General features: G+C 27.9%; 2 protein-coding genes across 2 annotated transcripts; one reads left to right on the forward strand and one right to left on the reverse strand.

Moving 5' to 3' along the window:
• Positions 1-11,475: 11,475 nt before the first annotated feature.
• LOC107162683 (EF-hand domain-containing family member B-like) lies at positions 11,476-14,966 on the reverse strand. Its single transcript, XM_015509692.2, has 9 exons — positions 14,874-14,966; positions 14,678-14,783; positions 14,479-14,611; positions 14,271-14,420; positions 13,954-14,179; positions 13,313-13,589; positions 13,112-13,248; positions 12,796-12,991; positions 11,476-11,566 (listed from the first exon to the last, which is right to left on the reverse strand). Exons 1-8 carry the CDS (start codon positions 14,964-14,966, stop codon positions 12,800-12,802), a joined length of 1,314 nt encoding a protein of 437 aa, XP_015365178.1. The 3' UTR covers positions 11,476-11,566; positions 12,796-12,799.
• Positions 14,967-17,327: 2,361 nt separating this feature from the next.
• pain (transient receptor potential cation channel family member painless) lies at positions 17,328-23,375 on the forward strand. Its single transcript, XM_089223832.1, has 4 exons — positions 17,328-17,475; positions 19,549-19,635; positions 19,727-20,293; positions 20,352-23,375. The coding sequence occupies exons 3-4, from the start codon at positions 19,755-19,757 to the stop codon at positions 22,627-22,629; spliced, it is 2,817 nt and encodes a 938-aa protein (XP_089079958.1). The 5' UTR covers positions 17,328-17,475; positions 19,549-19,635; positions 19,727-19,754; the 3' UTR covers positions 22,630-23,375.
• The last annotated feature ends 2,335 nt before the right edge of the window (positions 23,376-25,710 follow it).

The raw sequence follows: 25,710 nt of genomic DNA on the forward strand, positions 1-25,710 counted from the left end.
CTACCAAGCTAGTATTCATTTATAATTTTACCTATTTTTTTTTTTCAACACGAAATATACCCTCGGCGACATAGGCCATTGGGTTACAAAATTTAAGTTACATTGGGTTGAATTTACAGTGTTCATATTTTATTTTGTAATTCTGCCTCTGTGATGAACTTGATGGTAGCTGACAGTGATGAACTGTTTTGGCCGAGTGACTCCGATAAATGTTCTTGAAGGTTTGAGGCCAGCTCGATTTGGAGTATGAACGATATTCGGTCAATATTTGTTTTATTAATAATTCAGTGTCGCATGTTGGACATACTGGAGGATCGTTTTTGCTCATTAAATGGCTGTGAGTAATTTGTGTATGCCCGATCCGTAATTTAGTGAGTATAACTTCAAACTTTCTAGGAAGGTTTGAGGGATGAGGCCATATGAACACATCTTGTTTAATTTCGTGGAGTTTAGTGCGCACGGAATTCCAGTTGGCCAGCCACATATTGGTACAGTGCAGTTTTATTATAGGTAATAAATCATGTTTGGTTATGAATTGGACTGCTTTTGCTAAAGGGTTAATTAATAATTATTATTGCATCTTTGACTACCTTATCGGCTATCTCGTTTTTTCTATTGTTATCTTATATTATAAGTGATTAATTAATAATAACTAACTAAGTATATGAAATAAGTTCAACATATGTACAGTGTAAAAAAAATATAAATACATTTATAATAGTAATAGTGAAGTATTCGGTCGTCAGTTATTGCAATTATTTGGCAATAATTATAATAATCATAATAATAATAGTACGATTAGGTACCTAATAAATATGTGAAATTCAATTTCAATCAAATACATGTGCATTTAATTAGTTGTTAGTAATTATATTGTAGTATTTGATCCTTTAACTATAATATTTAAACATATTATTTAATAACAGTTCTGAGTTTATAAAATGAGAAGAAAAATTTTTGTTTCTGATTTTTCGGCCTTTATTACAGACTCGATAATAGATTATTTTTTGAACCAAATTGAGTATAAATTTAGAAACACGAGACTCGACTTAAATACGTAAAAAATCTCCTATAATACATCGAAACCATTTTAACCAGTGTGGTACCTAAAAAAAGTTCTGTCAGTCCTTTAATAAACAAAATTGGTCTCGTAACGAAATGCGTCACAATGTTATTTTTTAATTTATTTTTTTTCAAACAAGAATACATTTTTTACCAGAAACCACTATTAAAATTGAAAATTAATGCATTTTATCTGCTCTAAAACATATTGGCTGACATGAAAAAATATGCAAAATTATGAAACCAATAATTTAATTGCACTACACGGAAACTAAGTGAAGACCTTCGTAATTTACTTTTTTAGATTATTTTTTTTTATGTTCCGTATAAAAGCTGTCATTTGTGCTAACCGTGTTATAATTCAATTAAAAACAATATAAAATAAATAAATGTTTAATATATTGTGACATTCAAACAGCTATAACTCGACGCGTGCAGTGAAATTCAAATTTGTTATGAACACCAATTTATCAATAGTAATAATAATACAGAAAAATAGCCAGAAAATATAGTCAAAAATAAAAAGAATTACTTTAAATTGTGTGATACAAAAAATGATTGAAATAATTTGGATTTCTATGTTTTACGAAGAAATATAGAATATTTTCAATAATATGGCTTTGGCCCGTTAAATATTTGATGTCATAAATTAATCTATACATAATAATTTATAATATGCTACTAAATATTGGATATTAAATATCGATGAGTGCTATACGAGTATATACATATATATATATATATATATATTTTTTTATTATTAAATTAAGACAAATTCAAAATTTCTTGACTGTGATAGGTTTGACAATCAATATTATGACTTCCAAATATATTATTTTATGACCACTTTCACATATTACATAATTACAATAAACATTATTTAATTTGCCTAAAACTTAAAACGGTAAAAACTATTGAGAGTTTATTATTAACATGAATGCACAATTATTATAGTAAATAAAATCAATGCAAATTTAAGGTAATAATGTACATAATGTACATATGAGTAATAAGTAGCAATTAAGTAATGTATGTAGTGCAATTAATGTAAATTCAAAAACAAAAAAAAATGTAACGCCGACTAATAACCTAGTTGTTTATGTCGTAAACAATTAATAAATATAAAAATAATGGAAAATGCGAATATCTCAACAGAATATAGGTAACCATGAAAAAAATCGGAAAATTAAATTATCAGTTTATCTGAGGTGGCTTTCATAACATTAACAATCTCACATGCGTTATCGTATATACGTGCAGTGTAGGTTGAAAAATAATTACAGTATGGCGTGTATTAAGAAAACGTAAACACCACGAATATTGTGTTGTTTTATTCTATTTTTTAAAGTTGATTAATTTTAAATACATCTAAAATAAATAATCTTTTCAACAAAATATGTTATATGTTAAATGTTAACATTTATAAGAGAAATAAATAACAATAGAGTGAGCTCTTAGTTCTTACGATCAGAAATATCAACATTGGTCACTTCCAGGTATTTTCTGTGTAATGTCATTATTCGTATTTTCTAATTAATATGCCAAAATCTCACGTACGTTTCCCCAGCCCCCCCCAAAAAGATTTTTTGAAATTTTTTTTCATGTATATTTAGTATGGAATATGTATGAATTTGTACGACTAAAATCAGAATTTGTACGGATTTATTTTCAAAGTAAAAGGCAAAAAAGTGTGGGGGGGCTGTAGAAACGTTTCTCCAGCCCTCCCAAAACGAAAATTCTGTTTTTCCAAAATTTTCTTTCGCCAATATTTAGTACGGAATTCGTATGCATTCGTACGACCATTCGCGAATTTTCCGGAAAATCCCTTCCAACCGAAAATCGCGTTTTCCGCACCGGGCGTTTCCCCAGCCCTCCCAAAAATTAAAATTCTGTTTTTCCAAAATTTTCTTCCGCCAATATTTAGTACGGAATTCGTATGCATTCGTACGACCATTCGCGAATTTTCCGGAAAATCCCTTCCAACCGAAAATCGCGTTTTCCGCACCGGGCGTTTCCCCAGCCCTCCCAAAAATTAAAATTCTGTTTTTCCAAAATTTTCTTTCGCCAATATTTAGTACGGAATTTGTACGCATTCAGACCACCATTCGCGAATTTTTTTGGAAATCCCTTCCCACCGAAAAACGCGATTTTTAAATTTTGCATTTCCCCGGCCCTCCCCAAAACCAAAAATCATTTTTCCCAAATTCGTTTTGCGCGAATATTTTGTACGGAATTTGTACGCATTCAGACCACCATTGGCGAATTTTTTTGGAAATCCCTTCCCACCGAAAAACGCGATTTTAAAATTTGGCATTTCCCCGGCCCTCCCCAAAACCAAAAATCATTTTTCCCAAATTCGTTTTGCGCGAATATTTTGTACGGAATTTGTACGCATTCAGACCACCATTCGTGAATTTTTTTGGAAATCCCTTCCCACCGAAAAACGCGATTTTAAAATTTGGCATTTCCCCGGCCCTCCCCAAAACCAAAAATCATTTTTTTCTAAAATAACTATCTATATTATACATATACTAGCTGACCCTGTGCACTTCATTGCCCTTTAAAAACGCCAATTCTATAACATGATTCCGATACATGATTATATGTAATATATATATATAAGACAATTTTAAATAGGTACCTATTTTTTTTTTTAATTATCCATATTAAACATACATAATTTACAGTAAATATAAGTATACCTAACGGACTGACTAGTGAGCGTAGTGACAGATTTAATCATTTATTACATCCATGTTTTGATGATGATCTCAAAAAATGATCAAACCATGATCATGAAACTGTATGCACATGAAAATATGAGATACTTACTGCCCACTGGAAAACAAAGTAAATGTCATATACTTAGGTTAATACAAATTGAATGTTTATCCATATTTTTAGTAAATTTTAAATTTAAATAACCTATGGATGATTCCACGCGATTTTCGATTGGAAGGGATTTTCCGGAAAATTCGCGAATGGTCGTACGAATGCATACGAATTCCGTACTAAATATTGGCGAAAGAAAATTTTGGAAAAACAGAATTTTAATTTTTGGGAGGGCTGGGGAAACGCCCGGTGCGGAAAACGCGATTTTCGGTTGGAAGGGATTTTCCGGAAAATTCGCGAATGGTCGTACGAATGCATACGAATTCCGTACTAAATATTGGCGGAAGAAAATTTTGGAAAAACAGAATTTTAATTTTTGGGAGGGCTGGGGAAACGCCCGGTGCGGAAAACGCGATTTTCGGTTGGAAGGGATTTTCCGGAAAATTCGCGAATGGTCGTACGAATGCATACGAATTCCGTACTAAATATTGGCGAAAGAAAATTTTGGAAAAACAGAATTTTCGTTTTGGGAGGGCTGGAGAAACGTTTCTACAGCCCCCCCACACTTTTTTGCCTTTTACTTTGAAAATAAATCCGTACAAATTCTGATTTTAGTCGTACAAATTCATACATATTCCATACTAAATATACATGAAAAAAAATTTCAAAAAATCTTTTTGGGGGGGGCTGGGGAAACGTACGTCAAAATCTCTTTTTACTTATTTATTAAAATATGTGGTTAAAATTCTAATGTTCGACATTCCATGCATGAAACAATGAACACTGGGTTTTAAGGGTACCTAGTAATTTATTACTTTACTGTGGTTATAATTATGATTATGATTATGTAATTTTGATTGAATACTATAATATAATACAACCATTAATGTACAAAACAATTTTAAATTTTAACTATGAATCTCAAGATCTCTGTTTGACCATTTCTTCAAAAACAATGCATTTAAAAATCCTTTTTTACACACTTTTCTTAAGGTCGCTTTCACGTCTGTTTGTCTGTTTTTAATTACACCTCTAGATCATTGGAGAAATCACTATTATAAATGTCAAGTTCATACGTTTTTAGTTTTCGAAATGATGTAACGGTGAATAAGTGAGTGAGTTGTATTTGACTTAAATACAATATAGATTTTATTTAATAGAATTTACGCCTAGTACACTTAAATACAGTTATATAGGTATATAAAGTGAAGTCTGTTGTTTGTTGTAACACTATCGAGGGTATTAGTGTACCTCTGCACTAATTCTTCTTCTTTTGTATCTGAAAAATATATAAATATGCATTGAATTCGTTGTAGTCTCCCTATTAGGATATTATAGCCTATAGGGTTTTTATTTTATTCAAAGGATCAATATTCTAGCATAGATTAGACTTATGAAAAATAAAGAATTGAGCTGCATAGGATTTTAGTTTATCTTATATTTAAAGCTATTTACATTTTGGTTTTTAATGTACAAATAGATATTCGTCTAGAGCAATACTTAAGATGAATTTTATTTTTGTTTTGAATCGCAAATTATATTTGTATTACATAAACAAAATAATTGTATGACAATATAATTTTTTTTTCCTTTGGTTATAATCTTCATACCTATAGAATAGATGCATTTTCATCTATTCACTCTGTAAAAAAAAAGTTTTAATAATAACATCGATCAAAAAGCATTTTAAATTAATTTAAATTTTTAAAACTGCTAAGCTAGTATAATTTTTTCTTAATAATCCCAAGTTTAATATCACTTATGCGTATATTCTTACCTGTTACTCGTAGTTGTTATTTCACCATATCATTAGGTACATCATATGGCCTTATATGTTAATTTATATTGATTGTACCTATAATTCAAATAAAGAAAAAAATCTTTAACACATAAATGTACCTATTTCCTTTATGTGTTGTCACAAACAAGCCTGCCGTTATTCATAAATCATAATGGTCGCTCAAAAGACTTACAAACGCCTTGAAAAATATTCTTAATCACGGGGTTTTAAGTCATTTAATAAAAATAATCGTTTTAAGAATATAAGTAAGTTAAGTAACTTTATAAACCATAGTCGCGTTTCACAGTTTAATTATTTGTTGGTATAGTAATGCATTTTTAATTATACCTACCACTTCTTGTAACGTGCATCTAGATACTATGGCTTGATAATTTATTTAAACTTTATTTCGTGATAAATGACTCAAAGTACAATCTTTGTGTGCCCAAAAACACACTGTTTGGTGGGCTGAAGGTGCATTTTCTCGATGTTTTATTCGTTGAATCGTTTTTTCGTAGCATTAATTGTTGGTACCTATATCGGCATAGACGGCATAAAATGATTGAGAAGAACACGATTAAAAAACCATAATTTTGTTGTTGATTTTACTCAGATTAAATGGATGCTGTTTCTTTTACTTTTAAAGTAAATTTTTTAACACCAATTTCTTCAGAATTCGGTGTATGATTGTTATCATTTTCACGAAAAACAAGTTTGTTATTTTTTGTGTGTCCCCTTCTGTAACTTTTTCAGTGTTGTGTTTATTATATTTCTAATAAATTATACTTCTCATTAGTTGTATTTTTTTTCAATTATTTCCGGTATATAGTAGTATTTTCCTTTAGAACTTTTATGTTTAGCAATCTATATATGATATTATATTACTTAAAATGTTTATAAATCTTTATTAAAAAAATATAATGTGGAATAACTAAGGATCAATAAAACGATGCAAATACAAACTTGATAGACGTGTAAACAAAAATAGAGTTCGGACGACGTGAAACAAAATTACTAGAACATTAAAAGTGAAGTGAAGATAGACGAACGATCAATTAATATTATCAATTTGCCGTCTATATATCATAAATTAAAGATGTAAAAGTGTTGGCTATAAAATTATCGGCGTTTTTTTGGATTTTACTCCGATATAATGTCTTTTAGTAGTAATGAGAAAATATATGTTATTTAACTAACATTGAAGTTGATTCAATTTGGTGTTTTGGACGGGAAAGTATACTATACTCGTTTCGGTATACATAAAAAATATATTGTCATGTTTCTGAATCCACTATAAAGTTTCCTAAAATGCATTCGAGGGCGCACACTTCACGTGTTATACATGAGTCGTTGATATTTGCCCATACAATATACTTAAATAAATATAACGTATAATTAATTAATTATATTTTAATGCTATTATAAGTTATTTAAATTACTATAAGTCACCAAGTTTAACGATAGATAAATATTTTGTTATAAGTATATTTTTCATTCTATACACCATAAATTACCAATGTTTGTGCTAAATACAATGATGTTTTCAGGAATTCAGACAATACGAAAAATGTTGGATACAAATATTATACATTCGAAATAATATTACAGAAATTTCAAGCCATCGATAAAAATTAATCTGTTTCTATAAAGGTATAATACAATATATTAAAGATTTATTAAGGTAGAATTTATTGCATAATAGTCTTGAGTATAAGTAGGTATACATACATACAGTAGGTAACATAAAAGTAAGAATATAACTTGTAAAAACCATAAAGAAGATAAAATATACATAAAAATTCAGAAGTTTATGAAATTTAAAATTATTGCCAAACCATTTTAAATATTATATTCAATATTCATAAAATGTATAAATAATTTTTTGAGTAGATTAGTTGAATTAGCTGTATACTCATGTTTCTTATTATTAATTTTCTTGTAATTTGTTATATTTTATAAAAAAAAAATGCAATTAAATAATAATTTATCAATTCCCTACAAATTATAATTTCTTTAATTATACAAATCAACAAGTAAATATTTAAACAACAGTCACGTACATAAAATAATCGATTATCACTTACCTAATATATTTTAAGTAAACACTGATAATTGGATTAAATTCTCACCACCAGTATCGTCCACTAATTAAAACAAAAATTGGTGGAATGCCTGTTGAATTTAAGAAACACCCTTTAGTTTTCTTACCTATTTTCAAAAATAAGATATAATATTTTCACTATTTCTCACTAATTGGTTTAATTTACACAAATTGACATCAGTCAGTCAGACGGAAATATACGTAGTTTGTACAAAAGTATATGGTAATAAATGTATTGCGAAAAATAATCAATAATTTCAGTTAACGTCTTAACTATACTAAAAAGTAAATACTAATGAAATGTTATTCGCTCGATGTTCAAAGCATTAGTTAGATGACATGTGACGACACAGTGTACCTACTGGTTTTCTGAAAATTAAACTAACCTACGTTATAGTAATAAACTTACTAATAAGTAATGTAGTAAGTTTTATTTTAGATTCTGAGTGCAGCAATGATGTGTGTTTTTGTTTTTTTCTGTCTGTTATCAACTTTTGAAGCAATAAAAAAATCTTAGAAACTCTACTTCAGCATATTTTCTGATAGAACATTGATTCTAGTTACTTTGAGCTAACAAAAAAATCAAATTCACCGTAGTTTTCAAAACCATCGGTAAAAACAAAAATTAAAATTAAGAAGTGGTACCCACTTGTATACCTATCTTATGTTATATTAATATTTCATAATATTATGTATAATACATCATAAATTCATAATTAATACTTCAGCTTACCTTACTCGTAATAAATTTAAAAAATGTTCAGAACAACTCGTTTACGAAATATGTTCATAGATAAATTAAGTGCAAACTAAACGATTTCAAAAACTGATTCGTAGAATAAACTTTCAGCAGATTTTTTAATTACGTCTTATTTAAATTATATTATAAAGTTAAACCTATTACGTCAATCAGCTATTTACAATACTAATGCTTTATATTGTAGGGATAGTCAAACCGCGATTCAGGAACCACATGTTACTGCCACATAGACTCTTGCGGCGCGCGTCTTATCGTAAATCCCAAAACATTTTTACTAACTAAAACTAAAACTAATAGGTAATTAATAATAACTAATAGACAACATTAAAATAAGGCATTATTGTAAGTTATTATAATGTTTCACATTCTGCACATTTTATTACATTTGTATAATATCTGTTACATTTTTTTTTTTATTATGAATTATAGGTAATTGAGATCCTTTTTCCCATTCTCAGCTCTTACGCGTTTTTCATTATACTGGTTCTCTTATCGCTAGCTATTCTTCCTATATTCATTTACATAAACATTTTTATTCTCATATCCATTATTATCGAACGCCAATGTATTACTTATTAATATAGACATTGTTATTGGCTTAATAATAAGCATATTATTATATATTAATGAAAAATTACTTTAGACATATTCATTTACTGAAATTTCCATTTTTTTTTTTAAATTAAATAAATTATTGATGCTACAATACTTAAATGGAAGTTAAAAAGTATTACACTATCTATATAGCCAAAAAAGAGTAGACAAAAAAATCTGTAGATTGATCATGGTTTATAAATTATATCCACGTTAAAATATTATTCACTAACAACTAGGATCCAAATTAAAATGCCTAAACACTATTCAAAAATTCTCTAAAAATTAACAAAATATTTACTTTGAAAATTGTATTTCAATTAACTTATTAACAGTTCTTGAGAAACAAAAATACGAACTTTACGAAATAAACGCGATTTCGATGTAACACCAAATTACCATATTATATAAGTTGTTGCTGGTTTAAAATTTGGACTCACCACAACCGTTAATCACTCTCTAAATATATAAAGACGTTATTGTATATATATATATATTAAAAAAATTGCCTAAAAATTCTGAAAAAATGTAAAATAAAAGTTTTTTAATTGATTTTTTAGTGGATGAGCACAGGACTAAAAAAAATTATGATTTCGCATTTAAATCAAAGCACTTTCTATTACACTATTCAATAAAAAAATTTCAAAACTATTCAAATATCATTAAATATTGGCCATTCAATAAGTATTGCTTATTCAAGAGCACACGTGTTTAAAAAAAGTATATTTATCTTATAAAGGTGCGTCAAAACTTGAGTATATTCAGGATGAGCATGTATGCTGACTTAAATTGTTTACGATGAATTCGTATGTGGACGGTAAAGTGAGCAAATTCATAATTATAATTATGAATTATAATGGAAAGGACAAGCACAAAATTTCCGAATATAATTTTAAATTACACACAAAGAGAAAAGCTGTTTTTAAATTTGATTTTAACCGAAAGTACTATGAATTTCTGGTTTGATAGTCCATTGTCCATATAGCATACTGCTATATTTTAAAATTAGCTAGAAAACGTATAGACTATAGATAACTCCCAAATATAATTAAACGAACCATTCGCAATTTTTATGGAATCATATTTATCAGTATTATATTTTGAAATGACAAGAGACATGAGTTATGAGATTAATTAAAAACGTTTGTAACGTTTGTGTTCCTGTAACATTTTGTTTTACTGTTATTATCGAAGAAATGAATTTTCATTTTAATTTATACAAAACACCTTTCGTCGTTTCACATGACTTTTAGGCAACGCTCGATTCTTATTTTAGATTACATTGTTTTTCCGTAGATATCCGGGATATGTTATAAATTGTAATTAATTCGTAAAATATTAATAGTAGTAGTTAGAATAGTAAGATTTCGATGCTGTTATATTATTCCTAGTGACTATTATGACGTGATAAAATCATTAAGTTGATACAACTAATACAATGAAATCTTAACAGCATTGAGGATCCATTTTGGTAAACGGTTATAACTTATAAGTGTATCGAGCATTAAAAGTGCATTGAGATTAAAATTGTTATTTAAAATTAAGATAACAAAATAGGTACATTTGAACAGTGGCGCGCAGATCCCTTTTTTCATGTGAGGCAAATCTAATTTTTTACACCCACCAACCACCTCAAACTAAGAGTTACAACTTACAAAAAAAATATGTTTTATTAAGTGACTCTATATAGTTATATAAAAAGACAATATTTATTAAATAAAAAAAATCCTCACCCATCCCACTTTCAAGTGGGGCCTAGGCCCCATTTGTGTCTTGTCTGCACGCCATTGCATTTGAATATCAAAAATATCATATAATAATGGGTATAATTATATTTATATACAATATTATACGTAATATTTTCGAATTTTTTTATAGAAAAACAGATCTTAATACTTCAGAGTGCAATGAAATAGTTTAATAACAATAATTAGTTGTACATGACTAAGTTAAGTATACTTATTGTGTTGTAAAGTTATTTCACTAGACAATTACTTTATTATTTATGATTAATAATGATATAATGATATAATATATATTTGTATACAATAACTTATATGATAACTTCTTACTCATTATAATCATTAGTCATTACCTATAATGCAATAAACATACGTAGGTATTTTAAATTATGTATTCATCGATTTAACATTGAGAGTTTCAAAGAAATTATACAAATTTCGTGACTTCTTTGATATAGCGTAAATATCGTGATGACCGTGCCAAACATGTTTTATTATAATTAAAAAAAATATATTTTATTATTACTTATTTGAATTATTTTAAAATCAGTTTCATATAACATATAGTATTCATAGTACCTGAGTCATTTTTAGATTTCATCTACTCCCATTTCCAACGTTTAAAAAATGTACCTACAACAATTTACACATTAATTGACTGCCAGGCATAGTCACGTTTTCCATCTAAATGATAACTAAAAAAAAAAAAAATAATAGGTAACAAATGTTTATGAACGTTTTTAAAAAAAAACTTCACATTTTATTTTAGTTATTTTAAGAACTTTTAAAACTGACCCGAATTTATAAAACAATACAAAAAGTGATGACAACACAAAACACACACACATCATTATAAAATCAATACATTCATCGCTTCTTTCTGAAATCTACAGAACAAACGTAGGTAATGATTTTTGATAAAATAGTTTTTAATTTTAAAATCATTGATGTTGGTCCAGTCCTGGATACTGACGTGTGATTGAGAGTCTTAAGAGGATGCCACATCCGCTGTATTGTTTTCGTCGTACAAATACATAGTATAGCAAATTTTACGCTCAGAATCTCAGATGATCACGTTTAGCTCCGTTAGTTTAAAATTTTGAGTAAATTGACCTATTATAAAAATTAGAGGTAAGATTATCATCTCGGGCATGTCATGGGATTTTTATTATATTTTAATTTAAAAGCTAGTTATGAATATTTTAAAATTGTAAATTGTTTGTACGTCTTAAAATACTCATAAATTGCTTTAAAATAACAACAAACCGATGAGATACCTAGATAATATTGTTACCTTTAATTTTTATATGAGGTCAATTTACTCTAAATTTTAAACTAAATGAAGTAAACGTGATCTTCTGAGCGTAAAATTTGCTATACCTACTACGCATTTGTACGACGGAGACAACACAATATACATCGTCTTGGTATAGTTTCTACAGAGCATGAGAGAAAACAACTAAAATACCGATAAAACATTGAAAAAAAGATAAATAAGCATTATTTGTAATAAAATAAATTATAATTGTACATTGGCTTTTGATGACAAAAGTCAAAAATAGTACCTATATTGCCCTTTGTGACTGATCAAAGGTCATTATTGTAAACACTATCTAGATAACAGAACAGAACGTATTGTTTGCATGGGTTTCGAATTCACGATAATCCTGTTATCGTATAATCGATACAAATAACGATACAAAGATTTACTATACTTTAGACCTAATAGCTTAGACTCATAAACAGAGTATGGTGGTAATTACAACCACGATGAATGTGGGTAGCGTCGATTGTGTTGTTCCACACTTCTGCGCATTTATCATAATATGCAAGCTTATTGTTTTAAAATAAAGGTTTAGAATTAGAATTTAAGTTTTAATTTATGTGGTAAGCAGTATAAATTAATAAAATATTATTGAACTACTGATCTATTCGTCGTCACGTTGGTCAACCGTTCTGTCTGCCAGCTCTTGAAGAGCCTGCCTAAAAACTTCTACGCTAACTTTGTCGTCGACGCCATCACATTGGTACGCATTTTCCCAGATAATATTGAAAATGTCATTTGGTAAGATCACTCCCATGTCTTGGAACAGTTTATTCATTACGTCTTTACTACGTCCCTGTATTTAATAAAACAATGTGTTATGTATTATACTCGTTCATGAAAAATACGATTAATTCTAACACTGTATTGTAAACCACAATAATTATGTCATTATTATAGTTATTACTAATATTACTATGTAAAAGTCTCTGTAAGTCAATCCATAGTTTGAATATATTGTCGGATTCAGTAACGTTTTTACGTCCGTTTCGGATCCAAAACAATCCAGATAGGCTAAGATCATTGGCTTAACTGGTCTATAATTGTTGAGGTCTGAAACCAAAATGGTATAAAGTCACTTACACATTTTTCCTACGTACATATTATTTTACAGTACTTTTATTTAATTTAATGCTACAAGCCAATGTATCACCATAATCGTTTTTATACGTTGGAATGAATCTGTCGATATCTGTTTGGTTATTTTTCTTGAAACCGGTCGAGAACTTAACGTTTGGATTTAGTAAATCCAGAAATAAATTATAGTTGACATTGTTGTTATTAATGGCATTAATAGAATTTAAGGCAAGATCGAACAATTTCTTCTCGGGCTTGATTTTGTGTTGGTAACAGATTTTATAAACTTGTTCCAGTGGTAGCCACCCCGTGAATTCCTAAGCATATCGAATTTGTTGTACAACACGTCCTCTCAAACTTTGTACAATGTATTTATTTTAACGACTAAAGATATAAAACATAACACCATATTCCTAGATACTAGATATTAATTTATATCCAGTTCATATAGTATAAGAGTAGTATTTGTTATATGCGTTAGTGAGTAAGCCATGATTTCAAAATTTACAAAAATATTATTAATGTTTTAATTGTTTAAGCCTACACTGTAGTCGTCGTCTTTCTTGTTTATAAAAATAACATAAAAATTTACTCTCGTCTTTTATTGTCATATTTCGTATAATTGAACCAAATTTAAATAATGATAACAATAACTATAAATTTGTATTAAAACTTTTATACCTTATCAAACGATTTGAACGTTTCATGCAATTCCCTTATATCATATTTCTTTTCTCTGATGTGATGTTTTAATCTACTGACTGTTGTTGAATAATCAATACCCTCAAAGTATTGTTTATCTGGTTCGTTTCTGGTTAAAATATCTTTTGCTCTTAAATACGATCTGCCTATGAATTTTCCTTGCCGGTTGTCGATATACGGATAACGACATTGTGTGTTCTCTTCACTATGTTATTATTTGTTGACAATATGTTCAAAAGTGAATTATTTAAAATGTATGCACTTTCATATTAAAATAATTTACTTTTGTACCATACCTTTCTAATAATTTACTAACACAATCAGTAAGCGTGTTTTTATTTTCATTTGACGATTTAGGTTGAACATTACTTTTAAACCACACACCAGCTGGTAACCATTTTAAAGGTTTGCCAAACCGATTATCTGGATCAAAACTGTTTGTATACCTAAATAGTTCTAAAAATAAACAAACTAGTTTCAAAGGTAAATAGGTTTAGCACTAACTTTCGATTTAATTGTTCACCAATTCCATACGAATGATGTGAATTTTTATAGAATTCTAATTCTTTTTTGTCTTCAATACCAATTTTCCCAGGGGACTTGTTCGGAAAAATCACATCACCAGCTGTTAATTTAGCTTTAATAAAAACAATGGCATATATTATAAAAATTCACAAAAAAATAATTTCATATAGGTAGTTACTCTTTGTTATAATTCCAAATATTGTACTTTTATCTAAGTTTTTGGGTAATAATGGATCGTTAAATGTTTTCTTCTGAACCATTGGATCATAATTATATGAAGAAAGCTGTAATTTATAATTGTTTTTTTTATTTTTAAATGTATTTCATATATTATACCAATTTAAAAAAAAAATGGATTTTTAAAGAAAACTCACATGCGCAGCTGTACCTGGCTCTAAGCACTTTCCTTGCAACTGCGAATAATTCGAATCTCGAATACACGATTCGTCTATATTAATTGGTTTCATATTTTAAAAATTTATATAATTTTAGTTCATGAAATATGTTGCTAAGCGAATTTAAAATATTGTAAGAAATTAACTATCCAAACTGACCAGAACCTAAAAAGATATTATTCACATTATCAAATATAAAATTATTTCAGATAAATAAAATGTTGATCATTACAAGGTGTAAAAATAAAATGAAAAGATACAATACCTATTTACTTACTTAAAATACTTTATAGAAATCAAAATTCTTAAAATAGGCATCAACTAAAAATGGAAATTAATGCCCACTATTACTAAAACATTTTAGACAAATGTGATACTTACATATTTTTTATCGATCCTCTCCTACTTACCATAAATCCAAACATTAAATGTTAGAAATAATATTGATGAATCTAAAAATTAATCAAAGTTATAATTGTTCTATGAAACATTTTATTATTTTTTACATGGATGTAGTCTTTGATAAATTTTCATTAATTAATACATCCTTATACTAGGTACTAATAACATTTGGAACTTCTAAAGTAACTATAAAACAACATAATCCAAGATAGTAAGGCATAATGCAACTTATTTAACATGTTATCATTCTTAAAACCAACCTTATGCAGGGGGCAACTTAAGTACCCTTTTCTTGGACCTTCAGCACTTTTATGTCGTTTTGGGTCTCGCTCTCAGATTACAAAAAATTCTATTCTGCGGTCTAAAAAAACACGCCTCAAGCCTTGCTCTGAATTCAGATTACTCAAACAATATGATACAATTATACTGTCTTGTCTGCACTATTCTAATTCTTGTTAACTTTAACTTCTACTTCTTTTTTTACAAAAACTGCGTCATGTTTTTGTTTTTAAACAAACTATCAAATGGAAATGTAATAAATAATTTGTCTAAATAATGCATTGTTGGATCAATGTTTTTCATTTTCAGTTTAAATAACGGAATGTATAGTATCCTAGAAAAAATAACAGTATATTAAAGATGATAGCAAGTAACTATCTACTAAAAAGTTAATAGTAAATAATCATTGGTAATAATAAGAAATACAACTTTTTTTTCTCATTCATTATACTTTTTTTCTTAACTCATGATTTTTATTTTGAGCTATCACAGCTATTATATTGTTCGACTGTATTTTTAATTTTTGTGCTAGGATATCCATATCAAATTAATGGACCACACACAACTATAATAATATTATATTATATATTTTTAGGATGATTAAGAAGTCAAATTATATGATTGATCATTTATATTATGATAAATATGTCAAAATAAATACACTACACATATCATAACGAAAATAAATTTGGAAAATATCAAAAAGTATGCCTGCTGCAGCTGTAATGATGTTATACTATAATAATTCAAAATATGGAATCTTAAGTTCTACACATATGTGTAAATGTGTTATACTGTTATGTGTAATACGATGAACCTTTATCTGCTTAACAATGAATCTATGGTTTATTTTACATACAGAGTGCGGACACGTAACGCATCGAAACGAATCTAGGCCGTAGTTTACTATCACGAATCGCGCTGACTATAGTCATATAATAGATGTATACATTATACATCATCGGTGGCATTGAACAAAATTATTTTTGGTGTTAAGTGGTCCACCATACAGTATCCGAACTATAGCGCGTGCGCACTATCTATATATAATAACCATATACGCTGTACAGAAAAAGTGACTATAATGATACAGGTCCGCCATATCATACCTATTATTACTTACAACTGTTCTCAACGAACGGATCATTTCCAAAAATTTATTATTTCATATAATATTTTTTTCACTATAGTGTCAATAATATGATTTATAATTTTATGAAATTATTTCATAATTTCTAATATAAAAAAACGAACACTGCGCACATCGTAACGAAAATTAATTTGGGAAATATCAACAAGTGTGCCCGCAGCAGCTGTGATAATATTATGAAGTACCTATATTATTATAATAATGACATTAACATTTTAACAATATGGAATTTGAAGTTCTACGCGTACCTGCCTATAAGTGAGCGTAGCGTGACGTACGAAAGAAAAAAATCAAAAAAAATCTATAATGTTGATGTTTTACACGCGGATTGCAGACAAATGGCCATGGTGTACAATCATGAATTGCGCTGACTCCACCGTCGGCGGCATGGAACAAAATTATTTTTTGTATTAATAAGTGGTCCCCCATACAGTATCCGAACTATTATACAGCGTACACACTGCGTATAATGTTTACGCGTACAGAAAAAGCGACGGCGCGTAGGAGACGGTCTAGAATGTTGTCCGATTGTTATATTATTCTGTTTTTTTTTTTATTATTATTATTTTTGTTGGTGGGGTACCATCGGCTAACGTCCTGTATCAATAGTGACTTGTTTAGTACCCACCGCCGACGTTCGTTTCAGTCGTGCGGGGAGTACCTACCGAGTACGTGGTACCGTGATCGTGTATGCGTGTGTGTGCAACTGTATATGTGCTCGTTCGATGTGCTCATTCTGAACCGCCTACAGTAAGTACATTTCAATCTTCTTCGCCTAAATAAACGAAGTTTGGGCGTATGAAATAGTCGCAAATTATTATATCATATAAAATACAACTAGAATATTATGATCTAATACACCAACTACCTATGCCATGGAATTATAGTGTGAATGCGAATTATTTGTAGGTACAAGGCAAACCTTGAATATAAACGTAAAATCCTTTAAAATTAGTAAAATTTTTATTTTTTAATACAATGATGTTGATTTAGTATTTTTTGAATAAGTTAACATGGTTAGAAACAAATTATTCAGTGTGTACAACTAGAGGGTACATGTCAGGTCATAACACGAAATATTGAGTAAAATTTAATTAAAAATACACAGTTAGTAGTTACCTACATATATAGGTACAATTATTATATACATCACTATTAATAATTTTACCATAATGTTTCATTAGATAAACTAATGTAAATAATCTTATTATCTATATCATTGGTTTTAGTTACAACTACTAGTTATATTCGAAATTCTGAGTAATAGCAAGTAAGTAACATTTTTACATACAAGCCAATAATATTTACCTTTAATTTATTAATGATTCTAATTATTTAGTTTTTATAAAGTAGAAATAGATTACTCAATGTAGTCATCTATTAAGTTATACACATAGATTAACAGGTTATTACTATTTTATCGGTTTAACGCTAAATTAAATTAATTATCCATATATTATATTTTAAGCATCTAATTAAATGTTTGGACTCCTAACGGTGCTAACTAATAAATTATTCTTAATATAAATAATCATAACTACACATTTTGTATTAAATAAAAATGTAGTACTTCATAAACTTAATATAATATACAATGTTATTTTATTATCGAAAAGGATAAATATTGTTTACTTATTAATTTATAATAATAAATATTGTTAGTAATTAGTAATTGACTTTATTACAAAAAGCTTACTGGTTACCTATACTATAATCACATTTTTTTCGTTCTAATTATTTCATAACACTTACATAGAATATGAAGATATTTATGTTTTAAAATAATATGTAATATCATAATTTTGGGCTTAAAACGTATAAATAAAAAATAATAAGTTATAGACTAAAGAAACAGCAAACTATTAAAAAAAATGTATATGTAATCTTTATTTTCTGACGTAATCTATATCTATCTAATGCAAATTCGTCTGTTGTAATTTATAAATAGCGTTTCATTACATCACTTATATTGATTTTTTGTGTTTATTAAGGCTACTACTAAAAAACAACGACCAAACATAACATATTAAATATTTCTAATAATAATAAATAATTATAAATTTATATCTTGATAAAATTTTTAATTAAAATTGAAATATATAATTTTAAGTTTTTATTCAAATATATATTTTATAGGTAGAGATGTACATACACATTAATTTTATTCAATATTATTAGTAGTAGTAATATACAAGGTGTAACAGATAGAACTGACTTTTGGAATAACTTTTGTTCGAATTGATATTTTTTTTTCATTAAGTGAACCCTAACGCTACATGCATACTACATTTATTTTTTAGAACTGAAAATAAAAAAAAATTTTAATTTAATAAAAATAACCTATTTATGAATCTGATTATAAGAACAATTTTGATGATAAAAGATTTATCTAAGGCAAGTAGTTTGTTTTTTTTTTTTAATTCAATATTATTTTGATTAAATTAATTTAGAACGTAATAACTTTTTTAAAAATATGGTTTTTGAGAATTTACTTATATGAAAACGTTTAATTAGCATAATTTTTTTTTTGTCAGGTCTTTCTGTTACACCCTGTGTTATAAATCAATTATTAAAATATAGTTTATTGTGCCAATGGAATGCATTTCCATGGATACAAATGTAAAACGAAATGATAGTCATTATGTTATAGGCCGAACTATAATTGAAACCCGAGGGCAATTATACTAACTTTATTGTCACCTAATAATTGGTATACAAATAAAAATAAAAATTGGTGTATTCAGGTTCTTTTCACTATTATTTCATAAATTGATATTTATTTGCATTAACTACAGTAATAAATAATTTAATATCCATTTACAGTTTACCTATGGTGTCATCTACTTGCCATATTGACTGCTCTGACAATAATCATTGGAATAATATCTATATCCGGTCATATTAAAACAGGTATAATAATTATAATAATTATTAATCGATTTTTTGTGAATACAAGATTATAATTCATAATCAATAGTAAATTAATAATATTTATATTTAGGTCTGAAAAAATTCCAAACAACTGAAAAATGGAGGACGTCGAGTTAAACAATGTGTGTTCAATTGGAATAAACGATCAACTTCTCAAAGCCATTCAATCAAATGATATAGAATTATTCAAAAAGCTCCTAGAAATAGGGTTGGGAAATTCATCAATAGATTTGAATTATATATTTGACGAACCTTATCATGGCACAATATTAGATATATGTTGTATATCAACGGGTAGATCAGAATTCGCCAGAATACTATTATCTTTAGGATTAGATGTAAACGTTATAAATAAAAATCGGAAAAAGGCTCCAATACATTTAGCGGCTGCGAATGGATGTAAAGACGTATTAGATGTATTATTAGAACATCCTCCAACCAATATAAATTTATTAGATAGTGATGGGAACTCGGCTTTACACCTTGCAGCAAAATCTGGAAATGTAGAATGCTCAGAATTGCTATTAAATTCTGATAATATTAAAGCAAATCAATTGAATAGGAAAGGCTTTACTCCAGCATACTTGGCAGCTACTTCAAAGAAAAAAAATGATGAATTAATGATAGCATTCATTAGGTAAATTCGTAAAAAATAACATATAAATAATTTATTTTATGAGTTTTTTTTTTTTTAGATGCCCAAAAGTTGACTTGGATGTGTTTATTTGGGATAAATCATTAAGAAGTGTGATATATGAGAAATATCCACATCTCGTAGAAGAAATGCCACCAGAAGGTACACGAAATATTACGGACCACTGCGATAACCCATTCGCATTCCTCTATTCAAATGACGTAGAAGGATTTATTTCATATATAACTTCCACAAAACAACTTGACCTTAACAATCATGATGGAAGGCACACTTATCTTCAATATGCATGTGATTTTGGTTTACCAAAAGTTGTTCAAGTTTTACTCAATCTTGATGTAGATCCAAATGGTATATGTCCATCTAATACTAAATATGCAATTTTTATTGCTTCGTTCAGAGGTTTTGCAGATATCATACAATTGTTTTTGAATAGTAAAAAATGTATATGTTATCAAACAAGTAATGGGTCAGCACTTCTTGAAGTAATTAAAGGTTCTGATGAAAACCACAACTCATTAGATGTAAATACGGATTTATGTGATCATGATAAGTCATTTAAAATATTACTAAGAAAAAGTGAAACCAGTCCTTTTGAACTTGATATTAATCAATCAGATGATAAAGGTAATACTTGTCTACATTACGCGGCAAAAATAGGTGATCGAGATTCCATATTGTCATTATTAGAGAAAGGTGCTTATATAGGGAAAAGAAACGTACTTGGAGATCCTCCACTTGCTGATATTAGTCCTAATATATTAGAATCTCATTTAAATAAATGCATAAAATCAAATGGGAAATCTCCAAAAGATATTAACTACGAGATTATATGTTCATACAATTTTTTATGCCCTCCAAAAGTTTACAAACAGAAAGATATTGATAATTATCAATCGCAATTAGAAGGCCTAGAGTACATTCCCGAAAATATCCCAGAAACCGATCCATTGTTATATATAAGTGAAGTCCCAGAACTCAGACCTCTTCTAAAACACCCTGTTTTAACAAGCTTCCTTCATTTAAAATGGTTTGCAATAAAAAGATACTATAAAGTGAATTTAGCATTTTATATAGGATTCTGGGCACTTTTAACCATTTACACGTTGTTGACTTTTAAAATAGGTGTTCAAAATAGCAATTTGTCACTTACTCAAGATAATATTACAGAATTTTCCACGAATAGTGTACCATTTAGTAGTGATACAGCTGTTTATTTGTGGGTTATGGTATTGGGATTCCTAATTGCTTTGATATTTCGTGAATTATTCCAGTTGATCTCATCTCCGATTACGTACATAATGAGCTTAGAAAATTGGTTAGAAATAAGTCTCATCGTTTTGACTTCATTTTTATTATTGTATGAAATGTCTTGTATATCAAATAGAAACCAAATATCTGCCATTGTAATTCTACTTTCTTGGGGTGAACTTATACTTCTCGTCGGTAGACATCCAGCACTTGCCACCCACCTAGAGATGTTTAAGCGCGTTACCAAAAACTTTTTACAATTTCTCGTATGGTATTCAATATTAATAATAGCATTTGCACTAAGTTTTTACATGTTATTTAGAAATGACGCAGACAGCGATAATAAATTTAACGATCCCAGCTCCGCAACATTCAAAACTATCGTCATGTTGACTGGAGAGTTTGATACATTTGGTTCACTGCCTTTTAGTTTGCATCCTATAGTAAGTCATGCATTATTTCTTTTATTTATATTCCTTATTGCTATTGTCTTAGTAAATCTTTTAAATGGTCTTGCTGTAAGTGACACCCAAGCAATTAGAGCTGATGCAGAAATTGTCGCTCACGTGTCCCGGGTTAAACTCATACATTATTTTGAAAAAATGGCTATAGGTGACCCGTTTTCGTGGATTCATAAAGCTCAAAACCATATAAATGATTTTGGGTACAGTATCCCTTCGATATGTACAAGACGATTTTATCTTAAAATAAGGCTATTTCCAGATGCTCTACAAGATTCGGAAATAAAAATTTTAACTAATCAAAGAAATTTTGTTGATTTTGGGTCATCTACAAAAAAAAGTCAAATAGGGTGTATTGCGAATTGTCAAGGTTATTATCTTGAGAAAGAAATTGTAAATGAGGCTAAATCAATAGTTAAATTGAATTCAGAGGGAGCAGACAAAAGTTGTATGGAAATTCTTGATGTATTTATTGAGAAATTTAATACCGTAGAAAAATCAGTGGAAGAAATTAAAAAAATGTTAAACGCACTAAACACAAGAAATGATATAGATTCGATATCTTCTACTAGTAATTTTCATGTTGTAAATGGATCATACAATGGCTAAAAATAATGCTTTCTGATGTTTTAATGAATCACATTTATTATTTACGGACGGTCAAAATAGTAATACACTAATAACTACTGCTTCACGTTTTAATGTATACGATTTCCATTACACTTTAAAAATCAAATCGAAATTATGCAAATACGCAGTTAAACATTTTAAACACTATACAATTAAAACATTTATACAATGTTTATGTAAAATTATTGCAAAACAATATCTCATTAATTGTATTATTTATAATTTTGATGACAATAAGTTTTTGATATTTTATATTTTATAGTAATAATATTAATCCTAACTATCATAATTCCTTAGCTATATTGTTACATAATTTAACATTCGATACCTATACAATAATTACTTTTTATATATTTATACAAGAGCAAAAAATATTGTATTTTAATAATTTTCTGTAGGTAGTTATTTTAAACTGTGATTAATTTTGTTAACTGATTTATAGTATATTTATTAATTATTTTATAGTATATGCTTTTTATATATTTTTTTTGTTTACCATACTCTTAAGATTAAATACAATTATATGTTATATTTTAGCTCTAATTGCAATTTAAAATGTTTAACGTTGATGTTATATTATTATTTATATTCTTCTTGTTCAACAATGTTATACCATATTATGTATATATTATGACGTTTACTCAATAACAGTAAAAATTATATAATGGTAAGAATGCTGGTAAATAAAATTATGAAATATAACTCCAGAAATAGATTAAGCAAGATTAACTGTATTATTTATTTTATATTAGTTTAAAGTTTAAATTTTACCAAATTTTTATATTTTTATTAAAAATTTTAATATTTTTAATATATTATTTAAATTTAAAATTACTACTATGATATACTGACATTTTCAATTATTAATAAATAAAAAATTCAAAGGAATAATATTATCTATACAATATATTATTTGTATAAAAATGGATATTTATCTGTTTGTTAGGTAATAAATATCAAAAACTACTGGACCGTTTTCAATAAAAAGTTATATCAATAAATTCCTTGACATTCAAAAGAATTGTTTAACATATTTTTCAACTCGTATACCTGAAAGGTAGCTCTCACATGCATTTTTTATTTTTGGACCACGCAAATAGAATGTTTTTTTTTTCTTTATATAGGGTTTCTATTGGCTAATAATATATTACTATAATGATTAATAGAATTATTACATATACATGTTTTTCATTCTGTGAACTGGAGTAGAAACGCTTAAAAGTTAAAACCCAAGATAAAAAGCAGTTAATTTAAAATATTTTTCAATGGCGATGTCAGATTTTAATAATATATTTTATATAGGTAAATGTAGATGTTGATTTATCCGAAATTAATAGTCTTAAAAACTACTGGACCGTTTTCAATAAATAAAGAATAATTATTTTATGATACTTGATGGGTGCTAATACCTATATTTTTCAACCTCTATAGAGGTAGCTTAAGGGTAGCTCACACGAAAAATTAATATTTTTTTGTTTATTTAAATGGGTACCATTGATTAAATGTTATATTAATATTGTAATTAGTAGAAATATTCAAATATGACATATTACCTACATTTTATCACAAATATTATATATATTATGTTTTAAATCTTTTGCACGGAAAGCGTGGGCTGAGACTACTGGCTACTAGTACAGTGGCGTAGACAGAAATTTTCATTGGGGGGGGGGGGGGGGGGATATATAAATACCGAAAATAAAAAAAAATATTTTTATTTTTCTATACAAAATGTGTCAATCTACAATATAATGTCTATTTTCCTAGATTTATGTGACAAAATATCAAGAATTTCTTCGGGCGTTATAGTAACTTCCCGATGAATTGATAACAATGTTAATCCATTTAATTGAGTCTGAAAATTAAATGGTACAAAAATAGATTTATACCAACCTTAAAGACGAAAAATAACTATTAATTTTTACTTCAGCCATCGTATTTCTAAAGTATGTTTTCAGCCTTTTAAGTCATGAGAACGTTCTTTCGGGTGTTTATGTGGAAACTGGTAAGGTACACAGTATTTTAAGTAGTTGATGCACATTTGGAAATATTGAGGAATTTCATAGTCTCAGGGCATCTATAGCTATCGTAGGATGTTGATTTGTTAAATTCAATTTTGAACTCTGCAATTACTGTCTGAACATCAGTGTCAAGATAAAAATGTACAAGTTCTTCAAATTCTTGAAAGTCAATGTTGCCAGAAAAAGATCGTGGTTAAAGATAGTATAGCCGTGATAATAACAAAATAAACCACGGTTTAAGATATACATGTTAGCTATCGTTCACCTAAACTGTATTGATAGCTGCGGTCAGAACATGTTACGGGTTTAGTGCATAATTTCACCACATCTGTAGAGCGCTAGTAGTAAGTAGGGACTGTAGGGTCACATAGTACGTTTTATTAGTATAGACTATAGATCAGTTTTTCTATTTTCGGTATTTTATATAAAGTTAAAAGTATATATAAATAAATATTTTAAAAGTCCATGAGGGGGGGGGGGGTCCATCCCCCATATCCCCCCCCGTGTCTACGCCCATGTACTAGTATAATACTTAAAAATAAAATGTCATAATACATTACAGTTCTGATGACTTTTAATGCACCTATAATTTTATTATAATGTAGTGTACCTACTCATTATGACGTTTTTTTACAGGTATACGCTTAAAAATAAAATACTACTTATTACGTTCAACATGATTTTTTGGCTGTAGTCAATTTGCACCAAAATTGACCCAAAATATTTACAACATGTGTAATTTGCACCATTTTTTTAAAGTGCGTTTGTAATTTGCACCAAAATAAAGATATGTCATTTGCAGTTTGCACCATCCTCAGGTAGTAAGAAATAGGAATTGTAATTTGCACCAAAATTAAAATCGATTATTTTTTCGATAGTATTTCGATAGTACAACTTATAAGTTTTTATATCCTAATATAAATTTGGCTTAGTTTTTATTTATAAAATAGCCGAGCTTATACACATATATTGATGTAAGTACTAAATTTATATAAAATTGTATAATTATGAATATCAAAAAAGTTGGCCAATTAAAAAA

This window comes from Diuraphis noxia, unplaced genomic scaffold (genome assembly GCF_037042655.1).
Source record: "Diuraphis noxia isolate RWA-SAM2 unplaced genomic scaffold, SU_Dnox_SAM2 contig0003, whole genome shotgun sequence".
Taxonomy (NCBI): domain Eukaryota; kingdom Metazoa; phylum Arthropoda; class Insecta; order Hemiptera; family Aphididae; genus Diuraphis; species Diuraphis noxia.